General features: G+C 40.5%; 1 protein-coding gene across 1 annotated transcript; it reads right to left on the bottom strand.

The window, feature by feature from the left end:
• Positions 1–429: 429 nt before the first annotated feature.
• LOC124128717 (receptor-type tyrosine-protein phosphatase mu-like) lies at positions 430–15,757 on the bottom strand. The gene is made up of 16 exons (XM_048400274.1): positions 15,720–15,757; positions 15,472–15,559; positions 14,581–14,688; positions 12,971–13,840; positions 12,524–12,629; positions 12,116–12,225; positions 9,949–10,238; positions 9,683–9,770; positions 8,994–9,070; positions 8,476–8,512; positions 8,258–8,355; positions 7,625–7,750; positions 7,337–7,488; positions 6,390–6,525; positions 5,872–5,997; positions 430–5,162 (listed from the first exon to the last, which is right to left on the bottom strand). The coding sequence occupies exons 1-16, from the start codon at positions 15,723–15,725 to the stop codon at positions 5,148–5,150; spliced, it is 2,433 nt and encodes an 810-aa protein (XP_048256231.1). The 5' UTR covers positions 15,726–15,757; the 3' UTR covers positions 430–5,147.
• Positions 15,758–16,119: the final 362 nt, after the last annotated feature.

Here is a 16,119-nt window from a genome sequence, read left to right as displayed (position 1 = left end):
TTGTGCATTCATGATGTCCGATGCAATTCCCAATATTGACTTGAACCATATGTGCCCGTGCCTCTTTTAGGTGAACAATTGACGGTGCTATGTTTTGATATGTTTTGTTGTGACGGGTTGACCGGTTGGGCAGGCTACGCTCAACTTTTCGCAACTTTCCTAGTATCATCACTTTTTGATAGTGATTTATAAACACATGCTCATGATGTAGTCGGAATCGTACAATCGACTGTTTTTTGGCAGAAATTTTAGTCGCTTTTATACATTTGCATCTCCTTTTCAACATGCATTGTTGAATTAGTTTCTTGATTTTTCTTCTAAGGGATCTGTTTCAGGATTGTTACGTGTAGACTTCCAAATTTATATAATAAGTTAACCCAGAATATACGTAAATAAAATCAGTATAAAACAAACAACAAAGAAATGGTATACCATTAAAAATTGTATTGTAATATTAATTAGGTGTACAAATCAATACAAAGTACTGCACAGCAATTACATTGGTAGTACACAGTAGAGTGGCAGTACAAAATCCAATGGCAGAAGAACTACAGCGGCAGTATAAAATATAATAGCAGTCATATGGTTATAATATTCACCTAGCAGTAACAGTGGTCAAGCTTTCAAAATAGGCTGGATATCCAGGGTGAAATCAAATATCTTCACACAACCGCTGGTGTTGATGTAAACTGATATCAGATAGGCACGCTCTTGACCACAGTATATAGTCAAAATACCGTCCAAAATGTTAAATACAGTGCTAGATGAGTCTACCTGTTTCAAGATTCAAGATTATACTTGATTCCAAAAGCATATAAATATATATAACTTCCACACCACTGCTAACATTAGCTAGCACTATGTCAAAACACAATGCCATGAACTTCAACAGAATCTAAACAGAAACAATGTAATTCAGTTACAACATTCTTTAAAAAATTAAAACACTGCAAAATTATAGAATAAAATATAAACCAACAAGGCCAAAGAATAAGCAGTCTCGTTTATACAGAAAAAAACCCCGATTATATTAGGCATAAAGGGCTAAACAGTTGTAACAAATATATACACGGATCAGTGAAAATCAGTGATCGCACCAGATGCTCGCAAAAAGGGTAAGCCCTACCCATATGTGGAATACGTTTGTTTCCTACGCCCTCTCCTTCAATGTATAAAGTGACAAAGTTTTGAATTTTGAACAGCGATAATGACATGATGTTACCCTGAAATCTTATATGTACAAGCATGGTACTCATTACCAATGCGGCTTTAAACAACGAACAAATCCTTCACTACAATCCTTCAAGCCCTGTCGGGGGAGGTCGCGAGGGGAGATTTTTGTCGAGGCCTTCAACTCTCGCGCGCTATTTACATTGTATCCTCTGCTTTTCTAATTCTGCCTGGTTTCGGTCGCATGTTCCGGTTCGCAATTTTACATTAACACTAAAAGTACTATATTGGACTAAAATGTATTTTTACGAGGTAAGGAGACATGAGTTTCACATCTATTTTGCTCTTTACTGTTTCCGTAATTTCTCCATACTTTATCTTTCACATCAACTTTTAATCAATACATTTGCTAATTTTTGTAAAATTCATTTGCGCACTATGATTATGTTGTATAACTACAAATTAAGTTAAACGAAATATAATAGGGCGCTTTATAGCTAAGGGAATTTGGGAGTATAAACATGTCCATGGCATTAGCGTCGGCGTTTGGTAAAGGTCGGTGCTAAATTAGAACCGGGTCTTGTAAGAACCTTACTGTTTGATGGATGCTGCGTCATGTACAGTGAAATATGTCCTGAGTAGTAGGTATACTGGCTATCGCCCGTACAACCGTCTAAATATCACATTTTACACTATCGCATAGCAACAGCAAGTCCCATGTTACTGAAACTTTATCATAAATGACCCTTGTATTGGTGTCTCTAAAACGTGTCATAATATTAAACATACCCCCTGACTTTTTGGAACAGTCATATTGAATGTCATGTCGTGGAGCGTTGTCAGTCGCCGTAAGTCGTCGTCATCTGTTCTGAACTAAAGGCCTAAGGCTCCAAGGTATAACATCTCAGCAAAGGTGTCTAAAACTTCATTTGTGAATTCTGATCTGAACACTGGCACAATAAAAGCTGTATTAATTATTTTCTCTCTCCATTTCTCTGCTATTTTGCATATACATATATTTTATATACGGCAAATTCAAGGTATATGTAATATGATAAATTTATGATATTGTTTGAGCGTATTTCGCTTTTTGACCTCATCGTGGTATTTTACTTTAACATACACCCTTGAATACACTTCACCAAAGTCATATATTGTGTCCATCACTGACAGCACTGATATATTTCCAGTATATTATATTATTAGCCATTGTGGTCCAGGTTATTTCCCTTTTATGTAATTTTCTAAAGAAGGTTTGACCCCGTGGTATTATCATAACATTTACATACAGTTTAGGATATATGAAATGTGGAAGTGACAAATATCTTACACATTGTTCAATTGTTAGCAGCTTCGTTATGATCAGTCGTGATTTAGTGCACCAACACTATCAAGTTAGATATCATATATCTAATTCTATTGGGGTTGACAAAGCATGACTTATTAACAGGGCAAATCTATGATCCGTCCTAACGATTATAGGTTTCTGGCCCACCGATCGAAGGGAAGCAACTCAGCACAGCGAATTGCAGCGCCTTAGATGACTGGGCCACTTGTGCTCCCTCATAATGATGATAATACCTGCTACACAGGCAGTTGTTGGATGTTTTACTTGCGATTCTAGACAACTTTCTACACAAAAGTAAATGTAAAATTATATACATTAGTACAGAGAGCAAAGAAGAAAGAAGCACATTCTGTATACAAAACTGTAGGGTAAACTACAGAGAACACAGAGAATCCATTGGATGAACCGAATGATTATACGATAGAAATGTTTATAAATGATAACAAATGGGGAGGTTGTGTGACATTTCAATTTCGTTAAGAAAGGATGTCTTTATATTGCATGTATATGCGTAGTAACTTGGTTACGCTGCTCCTGATCTGAGGTTAGTTGATTCCTGGTATGCGTAGAACAGTCAGTTTCAGGTATCAAGGATGTTAGTCGGTCGAAGGTGTGACGGATGTATCATTAATAGGGATGCAAATTAGCAAATCTAGGATGTGTCCAAGAAGATAAGATCTACTATTTGTCGAATTTGATCGCAATAAGGTCATTTAGCTGAAATATATATCATGATCTTACAGTTTTGTACTCGGTAAACGTGGAAAAGGTTTGAATGCTTGGTGTCACGTAAAGGACACATCAAGTAGCCTAGGGTGGGAACTCGTTTACAATTTACCCTTTTGGTATATCGGTGTCCGGAATTTATGTATATTTTATACATATATATATGAAATCAAAACAACCTCTCGAAAAGCATATGTGGTTTGGAAGCATGCCAAGCCGGAAATAGAAAATGATTTTTTATCAAGGGCATGCAACAATACCGTGTATGTTTCACAGCATCAACCAAGACTTGTTCTTGCATTTAATTTTCAACAAAACATAGTCCATACACAAAACGCAATTATGATATCTATCTCAGCTGACAACATCCTGGTTTGGTGAAAAGAGCATCAGCCCGGAGAGCGGAAAGTCGGTGGCTCGATCTCCCGGTCTAACTGCATTGAATAATTGTCCTTGTGGTTACTTTGACTGGTGTTCGACATTACGGATATTAAACCACGACTGGTCTGCTTAGAAGCAGTGTGTGGGTAGGGTCTCTATGTTAAACTGCGGCATGGTATCTCAGTGTACGAGCACTATGAAACCGACATACATGTAAGTCCGGACGGCCGATTTATAGTGCTAGCACACTGAGATACTATGCCGCAGTTTAACATGAATACCCCACTCAGACACAGTATATTGACTCCGAGCCGACCAGTCCTTGTTTTAGCCCCTTAATGCCGAGCGCCAGACAGGGTAACAACAAGTACCATCTTTTAACGTCTTTTGGTATACTTATTCTAAGAAACCGACATACATGTAAGTCCGGACGGGTACGATCAGTCACACACAAGCACGTCGTTAAATAAGTGCAAATATCCTGAACTTGTCATTTACCCGGAAGACGCCTCCTCACATCAATAAACTGCTGGTTGAACAAAAGAATTTCTTCTTCTTTTGATGACTTTAAACGGGTCTGTTATTATGTGTACAATATGATCAGTTTCCACTGACACACTCCCGTCACCCTGCTGAGGGTCACATTGACATGTTGGTGACCGAGGTGAAGATCCACGATATGAAACTAGGGCAGAATACCCTCAGTCGAGCACACATACAAATGACCCTTGTTCAAACCGAAACTCACACATAATTTTTTTGTCGTATCCATATTTTGTCACAAGGTGGTTTATGAATAAGAATAATTTTCTTGTGAACTTTTTTTTCCAGATATATGTGCGTATTTACGTTTAATATTTTCGAATGCTTGCATAAAACGTCACGTAATCTATTCACTGTTGAAATCTGGGTTTAAATGTCATCATGGTAAAGTGGTTGAATTAATCTAAAATATTAAGTTTGCCTTAAGCCTCTTTCTTCTCAACTCCCCTTGCCATATGACTCCCGTATACAAATGTCTATGACAACAGGCTAGTCACGTCCTCAGTGGGCGTTAGCTGTATTATACGAGAGTAATCGAGGATACGATTTAGAATAAAGTCATATAGTGTTCTCTCTCGATATTCACATTTTTTTTTTATCGAAGCTGAACATCAAGCTGTTGCTGACGTATAGGATAAACATTCGGACAACACAATTGGTCTTGACCACTGAAAGTTAGGGAGGTGGTCAATAAAGCAACCGTGGGGTAACTGGGAAACAAATGTACAGTGGAGTGATTGGGAATATATTCCATCCTTTTGTTTGAAAAATACTATGAAAATAAAGACCAGCAAAACGACTAATATTATGATTTGCTTCAAGGAATCACATCATACAACATATATAGACTATTGATTGCTATTAACATTGATGTAACATTCTTTAGTAAAGCAAGGATTAAACATAACTCTGTCCCTCTTGAAGCTTGTGTCCCGATATCCATGACAGGGTTATGCAGATTGGTGGGATTTCGTCATTGTCAACTGCGTTTGTCCTGAAATGAAACACAAAACATTAGAATCATGGAATACCCTTTTGTAGGACAAATCAAACTAATCAGATGTCTCTCATGAGTCATGCATCCGTGGTCCGGATGGAGCGTCTGCCCGGATAGCGGAGGTTCGACCCCCGTCCGCCTTATACCAAAACGCGTCAAATGATACCCTGCCTCGGGCTCGACATACAGGGAATAGAAGAGGGACTTGTCAGCTCAGAGTCAGTACTATGTGGCTGAGTGTGGAATCCATGTTAAACTGCGGCATGCATATGGTATCTCAGTGGACTTGCACTGTGACGCTGGCATTAGTCTGGGTGAGTACAAGCAGTAGCGTGTGGTTCGAGCAAGCCACATGCTTCGTACTTAGAAAGCAGTGTCTTACTTAAAATTGAACGAGTCATATGGTGACCCCCCTAGGCACGCCTGCATGTATATGGTGGATCCACCCACCGTCACCTGGTGCCTGTGCTGATAAAAACGGTTATCCTAATAGCTTCGCAGGGGAATGCCTGCAGTAGGTTGTTGCCATGGTGATGTACAGCTGTTTCTTGATACAAAAATGGATTCCTTGCAGCGTTATGTAGTCTCAAAGAAATATAAATAATAGCTCCATCCATCCATCCATTAAACCATCCACCCATCCACCCAGTCATCCATTCATTCATTTACACACTGATGCATATCATTTTATATCATATCAATTCACCTCCAAGACTTCGCAATCCCCATTACCGATGTCGACACAGCTGGACCTCATTCTGTCGTATTGTCCCTCCTTGTCACTTGACTGGAGAGCCTCCATCAGGGCCTCATGGAGAAATATGTATTGATCCTGGTGAAAAATAAATATGTAGAAAATAAAACGGGGTGTAACATATGAGCATTGTGATCTGAAATATCAAACTTCAGCCAAGAAACACTCAGGAACAGATGATCTATCGAAAGAAAGGGAAATTCAAAATTTCATAATAAACTTCATTTAGGTCTGAGGGTACGGGTAGCTATAGGTCCTGTAGTACGCAGCTGAATTCGCTTTGCAAGAGCTGCTTCCTCGGGAGTACAAGACCTATGTGATCTTATGCTCGATTTTTTTTTATGTTTCTTCACTCTCTATATCAAGTATATATCCATATGACATCAGAATGCTCAGTTTTTAAATTAGATTGTGACACACGAGTAATAATTGTATGTATCAGTAGAAGGTTAATCTCCTTGACCTCTCACCTGTGTCTGTATTACATTCATTCGCTGATGTCGGAGCTGAACAATGCACGCAAAGACATCCACCGCACCTTCCGCCTTGGCTTGTTCAATCAAATAGTCCAGAGCGATCCACGTCCCAGTCCGGCCCACGCCAGCACTGAATTATACAACTTACTTACTCAGGGAATATAAACTCCACGAGCTCATGTTCTTTTCCTAGTAACCATATAATCAACAACAAGTGCTACATTGGTCAATATTAAGTTGAAGGCCACAGGTACTACATGTTCAGTTTTGTATCAAGTGAGTGAGTGAGTGAGTATGGTTTTACGCCGCTTTTAGCAATATTCCAGCAATATAACGGCGGGGAACACCAGAAATGGGCTTCACACATTGTACCCATGTCGGGAATCGAACCCGGGTCTTCGGCATGACGAGCGAACGCTTTAACCACTAGGCTACCCGACCGCCCCAGTTTTGTATCAAGACATACGAAGAGGTAGGGGTAGTCAGTTGGTTTGACCCTTTGGTTAACCCGGTTTCCATTGCCTGCATTGGTATCAACACATGAAAATAGAAAAACATTACAACAAAATCCCAAAGGATGTCATCCCTACCCACCATCAAGTTTACTACGACCTACATCGGCACTGCAGAATGCCACTCCCGTTGAGACACATGCTACGTATTTCACTGAATGCAATACATGTGGAACTCATCTGATAAAATATCCACTTATTGTCGTCAGTACCATCGGTAATTCATAAGGTATATCTGCTGGATAGAAGGAATGGAGTATATGTGATATTAAACACGTCACTGTGATAACAAGGACGACACCGAGTTAGTGTTCTCGAAATAAATGACACACGTTTTCCTGTCAGTATCATTCGACATCAGGGATTCACAAGGTAGGGACATAATGCCCCCAGATGTATGTAAAAAATTCAAGACTATGCATGACAGACCTGCAATGGACGACCGTTGGGCCTTTTCCAATCGACGGTGCGTTCTTGGCCAGTCTGTAGACGTCCACCAGCGCCCTGACATCCTCTGGTACTCCTTTGTCTGGCCATGCAGTGAAGTGGTACTGCTTCAGTGTCCTAGGTAACTCCGCCTCCTGTAAAGCACATGGGTTTTTTCATTTTATTCTTTCAGTGAAAATCTCCCATCAAATGAAGATTGTGAGATATGTTCGCTGTTCACAGTATGCGAGAGTATCACAGTGGAGAGACTGTATGTACATGTATCAGTACCCTGTGTATAGAGAACGTCCTGACTGTGTAGTCCGTCATCTCCTCCTCGGCCACACACTGAACATGGACATCGTCGTAGTTGGAACATGGCTGGCCGAAGTCGGGCCAGTACTTCTCACACTTAGCCTGAAAAGGAAGGGGATATGTTCATGTCAGTATGTTGTTTAAATACTACATCAACACTCACATAGTTTGTCTGTAAATAATCACCAGCTTTGATGGATTTTATTGGTTGGTTGTTTAACGTCGCACTCAGCAATATTCAAGCTCTATGACGGCGGTCTGTAAATAATCGAGTCTGGACCAGACAATTCAGTGATTAATATCATGAGCATCGATCCACGCAATTGGGATCGAAGACGTGTATCAACCAAGTCAGCGGTCCTGACCACCCGCCTTTTACGACAAGCATAGTCGCCTTTTACGGCAAGCATGGGTTACTGAAGACCTTTTCTACCCCGGATCTTCGCGGGTCATCAGCAAATAATGGCATCTAATAGTGAACACATTCATACATGTTTTATTGATATCTATAATAGTATCGTGATAATCCGTGAAACGAAAGCAACATATGATTATAACTTTTTTATTTGCAATTGATAAAATAGCGATAATTGCATTGTTTATTAATACCTTTCTGTTTTCTACGCAATTTGTCAGCATAATTATTTTACTCGCATCTATTTCCCACGTCATTCTCCAGAAGTCTCGTATGACGTCTCCATAAGGTCCTGGGAATATAAAATAATATTTCGAGAAATAAATTGTAGGTTAATAAATAGTTCATGTACTACAAGTGTCAACTGAAACAAACGCGCCATGTAATGTAACAATCAAACAAGAAATATTACCTTGTGTAGCTACAAACTCCTGTGACGCCCCATATCCCTGAAATAAAGAGAAACGGGTAAACCGAAACAGATGTGTGACTCTCTGTTATATATAACCCTCTTCCGTCCTTAAAAACAATCATTGTTAGAGACAACTCACATTAATATTCTCCAAACTTAAAAAATTTACGTAAAGGAAGGTTTCATGTGCAATGCAACTAAATCTCAAGTTTTCAAAATACAGCTTCCTCAAAATAATAAAAGTATGAACGATAAAGGGAAACTGCTTGAAGAATGAAAACTAGCAGCGACAGTTAGACGTTATAATGTATATTACAAAAGATAGTCTATTGCCTTGAAATTACTACAAATTGCTGCAAAATATGTGATGCCTTAAGGAAGAGAATATATGGATGCAAACTTATTTATTATGAAGAACACAAGGTTTTGGAGTATATGCTTACTCCTTCATCAAGAGTAACACCTTTCAAAGACCTGATCTGATGCTTTAAGTATCAACTCATTCGCGATGGACATACGTTTATGTAGCTAGCGTTGATGTAGTCGGATCCAGGGGCGTTGGGGATAGGGGTTAGTTTGACTCTGCAATGATCATCTGAAACAATTATAGCAACATTAATTGTTTAATTATGTCGACATATATCATAAGCATAAATCAAATTATGTTTTCATACTATTTTGGGGGCGGTGGGGGTAGTCTAGTGGTTAAAGTGTTGGCTCGTCACGCTGAAGACCCGGGTTCGATTCCCCGCATGGGCACAATGTGTGAAGCCCATTTTTGGTGTCCCCCGCCGTGAATTTGCAGGAATATTGCTAAAAGCGGCGTAAAACCATACTGACTCACTGACTATTTTGTCGTGGAAGGTACGTGGGGTTTAATGTTCTTGGTCATTCCACTTTACACGTATATTCCTTAACTGTTCGGAGGACAAAGCTAAAACGTCTCACACACAAAGATCCAATGTGAAAGGAAAGCATTCGGTTTAGTCTACGTGTTAATGTTCTGTAATAGCATGATAATTTACAACATAGGTACTTTACAGCAAGCAAACCTCCATCAGAGTACCGAATGGGAATTTGGAGCTGTCACTAAGAAAATTATATGCACTGCAACATTTTTCTAGAAAATATATATTTCTTCTTCGATTTTTCTTTAACTGGCTGGAAGTGAACAGAAATGTCTAAATAAAATGTTACTGATACTTACAGGGTAATATATTGCTATATCTGTTTTTGAAAGCATTTTCTGGTAATTCGGCTTCATGACAGGACCCAAGCTTGCCACGGGGAAGGTCCTTAGGCAGGAAACATGAAAGTGTTATGTTCATTGTGTTTAAATACCAGATTAATGCAAGTGGTAAAACTATGTCAGTATTAGAAACGATGCCTATAATCAGTTTGATAAAAGTTTAAAGTCATCAGTTATTTGTTTTCTGTCTATTTACTGTACAATACGAAAAAGAAATCACTCACAGCACAGTGTGCAGAGAAACCACCAGTCCTCCTCATAATTTCAACATAGGTGCTCAGATTTAGGACGGACACTTCCGTTGACCACGCACTGTCTGGGTGTAACGTGTCAGTCACGTGACATGGGTGAGGGTCAAAACCAAATACAGATCTGCTATCATCCCGCGACAGTGCCGAATGACTTGGCGCTTGAGCTAGTAGAAGGGAAGTTCCATTGCTCTCTTTTATGATATCCGTGGATAACGAGGCATCTTTCCCATTGTTGTTCAGTTGGTCAACGGGGGTCGTATTACCTTGAACATATGACATACTAGTAGACAGGACTATCCAAAATTAATATATATAGATGTCATATGTCATATTATGCCCATTTGCTCATGTATGTTCCCTGCCTTACTGGTACCACCATTTATAACCTGCCTTACTGGTAGCACCATCTGTGTAACCTGCCTTACTGGTACCGCCCATCTGTGTACCCTGCCTTACTGGTACCGCCATCTGTAACCTGCCTTACTGGTACTGCCCATCTGTGTACCCTGCCTTACTGGTACTGCCCATCTGTGTATCCTGCCTTACTGGTACTGCCATCTGTGTAGCCTGCTTTACTTGTACTGCCCATCTGTGTACCCCGCCCTACGTGTACTGCCCATCTGTGTACCCTGCCTTACTGGTAGCACCATAGGTGTACCCCGCCCTACGTGTACTGCCCATCTGTGTACCCTGCCTTACTGGTACTGCCCATCTGTGTAGCCTGCCTTACTGGTACTGCCCATCTGTATACCCTGCCCTACGTGTACTGCCAATCTGTGTACCCTGCCTTACTGGTACTGCCCATCAGTGTAGCCTGCCTTACTGGTACTGCCCATCTGTATACCCTGCCCTACTTGTACTGCCCATCTGTGTAGCCTGCCTTACTGGTACTGCTCATCTGTGTACCCTGCCTTACTGGTACTGCCCACCTGTATACCCTGCTCTACGTGTACTGTCCATCTGTGTAACCTGCCTTACTGGTACTGCTCATCTGTGTACCCTGCCTTACTGGTACTGCCCGTCTGTGTACCCTGCCCTACGTGTACTGCCCATCTGTGTACCCTGCCTTACTGGTACTACCCATCTGTGTACCCTGCCTTACTGGTACTGCCCACCTGTATACCCTGCTCTACGTGTACTGTCCATCTGTGTAACCTGCCTTACTGGTACTGCTCATCTGTGTACCCTGCCTTACTGGTACTGCCCATCTGTGTACTCCGCCCTACGTGTACTGCCCATCTGTGTACCCTGCCTTACTGGTACTGCCCATCTGTATACCCTGCCCTACTTGTACTGCCCATCTGTGTAGCCTGCCTTACTGGTACTGCCCATCTGTGTACCCCGCCCTACGTGTACTGCCCATCTGTGTACCCTGCCTTACTGGTACTGCCCATCTGTATACCCTGCCCTACGTGTACTGCCCATATGTGTACCCTGCCTTACTGGTACTGCCCATCTGTATACCCTGCCCTACGTGTGCTGCCCATATGTGTACCCTGCCTTACTGGTACTGCCCATCTGTATACCCTGCCCTACGTGTACTGCCCATCTGTGTACCCTGCCTTACTGGTACTGCCCATCTGTATACCCTGCCCTACGTATACTGCCCATCTGTGTAGCCTGCCTTACCGGTAGCACCATCTGTGTAGCTTGCCTCACTGGTACGACCTGTTACAAGTCGGTTATCAATAACATTTCAGATATGTTTTTGAGTGTCACCAAAAAGCATTCCTTGGTTCTTCATGTCGAGTAGAATATTTACTTATCTACGCCTCCTAAACGTTACACAATGAAAGTTACAATTATTGTTACAATATCTTGCGAAATTGGCTGTAAGTATATGTCATACTACCTCCAGAAGTAGGGGGCGGTCGGGTAGCCTAGTGGTTAAAGCGTTCGCTCGTCATGCTGAAGACCCGGGTTCGATTCCCGACAAGGGTACAATATGTGAAGCCCATTTCTGGTGTCCCCCGCCGTGATATTGCTGGAATATTGCTAAAAGCGTCGTAAAACCATACTCACTCACTCATGTCGAGTAGAATAATTACTTATCTACGCCTCCTAAACGTTACACAATGAAAGAATTATAATTATTGTTACAATATCTTGCCAAATTGGCTGTAAGTATTTGTCATACTACCTCCAGAAGTAGGCTGATTGGATGGGTAGATCAATTGCATTTTTGTTGTATTGTTTGCAGAATCGTTAAGTAATCCTTGTCTTCCTCTCAAGCAATGCTGTACTGTTCGTCTGAATCAATGCAAACTATGGAACATTAATACATACATTATATATACATATATACATATAACATGTTTCCCGACAGTATGTACCCATTACGGTACAGCAAGTTTGTTACCTTCTATAAATATTCATATAATCAAACAAATAAGTAAAAGCGACAAAACCCTTTCCATATTCAATAGAAATCTCTGTCGATTGTACGATTCCGACTATATCATGAGCATGTGTTTACGAATCACTATCAAATACTATCAAAAACACCAACATGACAAAAATGACATGTTTCGAAATGAACATTGCCCACCTTTTGCGGACAAATAACGTGAGAACCAGCAGCAGAATGGCGATGAGAATACAAGGAATCGCTGACCAAACAACATGGGTGGTATTTTTGCTGTCAACAGTCGGGGCTGTGAATATAGGACATGAAGAGATAAACGGGTGTATACCCTCAATATAGTCGACACTGATATCAGATTTAAATGTAACTCATGAAAGCTTGAAAGTTAGACTCATTGCGATTACGTTTTCCCAAGGTGCTACAACAAGGGCAAACTATTAATCTCAACACAAGCTTCAATTCTTTACAAACGAGGATGCATAACCCCGTCATGTTACTTTGGGAAACCAGACAGTCAGCACTCACATGTCAGACAAAGGCCCGTTCTACAGCGGTTGGGACACTTACTTTCACACTGGTCTCCCACCACTCCATCTTTACACCCCAAAGTACAGGCAGGATTACTTATACCTTGTTCGTTAGTGGTACATTCCATGTCTGTGCAATTGCTACTGCATGTGAGGTTACAGTGTTGACCATAGGAACCATCTATACATCCATCTGCACACGAACCGTTGTCTCTGCTACATTTGTCAGTAGCGCAGTTCGCAGGACATTTAACAGCACATGTGTCTCCATGCCAGTCGGAAACACAACCATAATAACATGTCCCGTTGTTCTGACTGCATGTTCTATTCAGACAATTGTCGCTGCATTTCTCCTGACACTGCGTTTTGAAGTACCCTGGTTTACAGGGACTGCAACTCCCATCTCTACTACATATCTCACTACCACAGTTCCTGGAACACTTCTCCCGGCATTGTTTACCATAATGTCCCTTTACACACGCAATACATGATCCATTCTGGTAGCATGTACCATTTAGGCATTTGTTACTGCAGGATGATTTGCATTTCTTTCCAAACATTCCCTGATTGCATCCATGTGTACATGCTCCTGTTGTGCTGTTGCATGATGTATTAAGACAATTGTTATCACATTGATTGTCACATATTACTCCATAGAAGTGCTCCCTACATCCACAGATACAAGAACCATCTCCACGGGCACAGTTTGAGGCTCCGTCTCCACAGAGAACACAGTGCTCACAGTTGAGGTCACACAGTCTTCCATATCTACCCTCAGTGCAACCATGAACACACTCCCCTGACCACTGATAGCAACTCAGACTCTGGCATGAATCCCCACATTGTTTGTCACATGCTTCTCCCCATCTTCCAGTTACCGGACATGTTCTTGTACATTCATCATGGTCATCTTGACTTTGTCTCTGGCATGCTGTGCAAGAGTCGCCATTCCTGTACATACCTACTGCACAATCTGGAGAAAATAGAAACCATCTTTTTCTATAACAAACATAAGTTATAGATTTATATCTTCATTTCGTAACGCTGTTCATGCAACAGCAAAACAGTTTAAAGCTAAAGATAATATGCATTTTAAATATTTTAGATGTGACCCCGTCTCTTTGAACCGCATTTCAGTTATATCTGAATCGGTACTAGGGTGCTAATAAAGAAAGGATAATAATTGGACAGCATCTGGGATTCGAAACCACGAACAAATGGACTAAAGGACGGACTTCTGCATAGCGAATTGCAGCTTCAAAGACCATTGAGGCACCAGTGCCTCTGTACTTGCAGATAGGGGCAAAGTACGACATGGTAAATGCTACATGCGTGCAGATATAATACTGTGTGCAAACTGGTGTTGTTTAAACATAAAAATCATGTGGGATTTGTACGTTGATCCCAAAGAAATACTTGACTGATTGCCTACGCATGATATCTATCCAAAGGATAGGACATGTTGTGGTGAATACAACATACAATCTCTATATGATAGCGTGGTGTGTCTTGAATAGCATTATATCACAGGAACACAAATCTCACTGTAAATAGAATTGTATGACAATATATAATTGGTTATTGTTGGTGGGGCGATATATATCGTTTAATCAAATCGTACTAGTTTAAACACCTTTATACTGGCTATGTTGTCTTTCATATTTTAATACATTCTATTCAGAAGGATAGATATATAAAGAAAGTTACACAAACCCGTTAAGTTGCAGCGACCGCACGTCCTCCTGCAATTTTCATCGATACCTGGTTGACCACAATTCATCTTCCGACAGGACGCACTTGTATCCCGGCATGTTACGCTATCTGTAAGTCATAACATGGCTAAGACAATACACATCTACCTTAATTTATATATAATTCCTTGCTTTTAAGTAGTTATTCTATCATTGTTGGGGAGGATATCAATGGCCCCATCCTTCATATACTACACAAGGGATGATGCATTTCGATAATTTGTGCACAGTATCTCTCCATTATGTGAGGTCAGAATGTATCGATAGAAAGTGATTAGTTAACTCATTCTGATAAACATTCTAACAACAAGTAGCTGTTCAGTCATGTCAAACATCACTGTGCCCGGACTACCGCGGCGACCAACTATTCTGTTCAATATCGATACGCTGGGAATAATGTCCGCCATGGGAAGATTGACCTGTGACGTAAAACAAAACCACTGATCACTCAAAGGCATGGTATTTCTGCAGGCCAGTGCCATTCATTGCCGGCTATATGTGTTCATATACCGCAAAGGTTACAATCGCCCTTCAATTATCGGTTTCTGTCTATGATCAAGAAGCGTAACGCTTCTTTTTTGTTCGCACATTTCTAAAAGTAGCTTCATTTTTTGTGAAGACACTTTATCAATAACATTTAAAGTCTGATAAATTTGATTATCAATAAGGGGAATAATAACAGTAAACTGTCTTGGCATCATCTGATGTCCTTTGGGTGATGGTAAGTCCCAGAATATTATAACGTAACACAACAGATGATACCTTGAGTGTTTGCTATATACATATACTTCACCACGTACGTCTTTCATAAGTGTGGAAACCGATCTGTCCATCACTCCATTTACTGACTCACCTGTCTGATCTCCAGTTGTGGCTGCTACTAGTATGTACAAGCAGATGATACATCTCAAATCAGTCGTGCTGTCAATCAAACGTGGTGCCTGTAACAAAGACAACAATATGGTTTCGATTGCAAGGATACACATACGTAGTTATAACCATGCATGGGACGAACATGGAATTCTGTGAATCTTTATCAGATATGCATGGAAAAAAGAATAATAAAAAACAATAAACAAGTGAGATCTACACATCATTTACCTTCATGATTTGCGTGTGAGCGGTCGTTCCGATGTACATGAACTGACTTCGCTTTAGTGAACCATACTTTCTATTTCCTAAATCCTATTACAATGGTGTATGGAGAATTTGCGTCACACTGCTTCACCCACTTGGTCAACATCCGAAACACTGAATGCATTTGAATGTACAAGGATTTGATATTTAGTCGCGAAATATGTGTTGGGCAATGTAACTTACCATAGCTTCAATTATCGTTTAGGAAACGTATAGTAATCATTATTTGATATTTTTTATATATGTGTTGTTCTTTTATGGCATGGACATGCATATGTATATCTTTTATTATCCTCATTTTTTATCTATTGTTAAGATATATATCAAACCAGAAATAAAACCATGCACAGCTTTAGGAAATAGA

Source organism: Haliotis rufescens, unplaced genomic scaffold, assembly GCF_023055435.1.
Source record: "Haliotis rufescens isolate VD_foot unplaced genomic scaffold, xgHalRufe1.0.p SCAF_1, whole genome shotgun sequence".
NCBI classification, from domain to species: domain Eukaryota; kingdom Metazoa; phylum Mollusca; class Gastropoda; order Lepetellida; family Haliotidae; genus Haliotis; species Haliotis rufescens.
The sequence above is the reverse complement of the archived record's forward strand: the minus strand, read 5'-3'. Positions and strand labels throughout refer to the sequence as shown.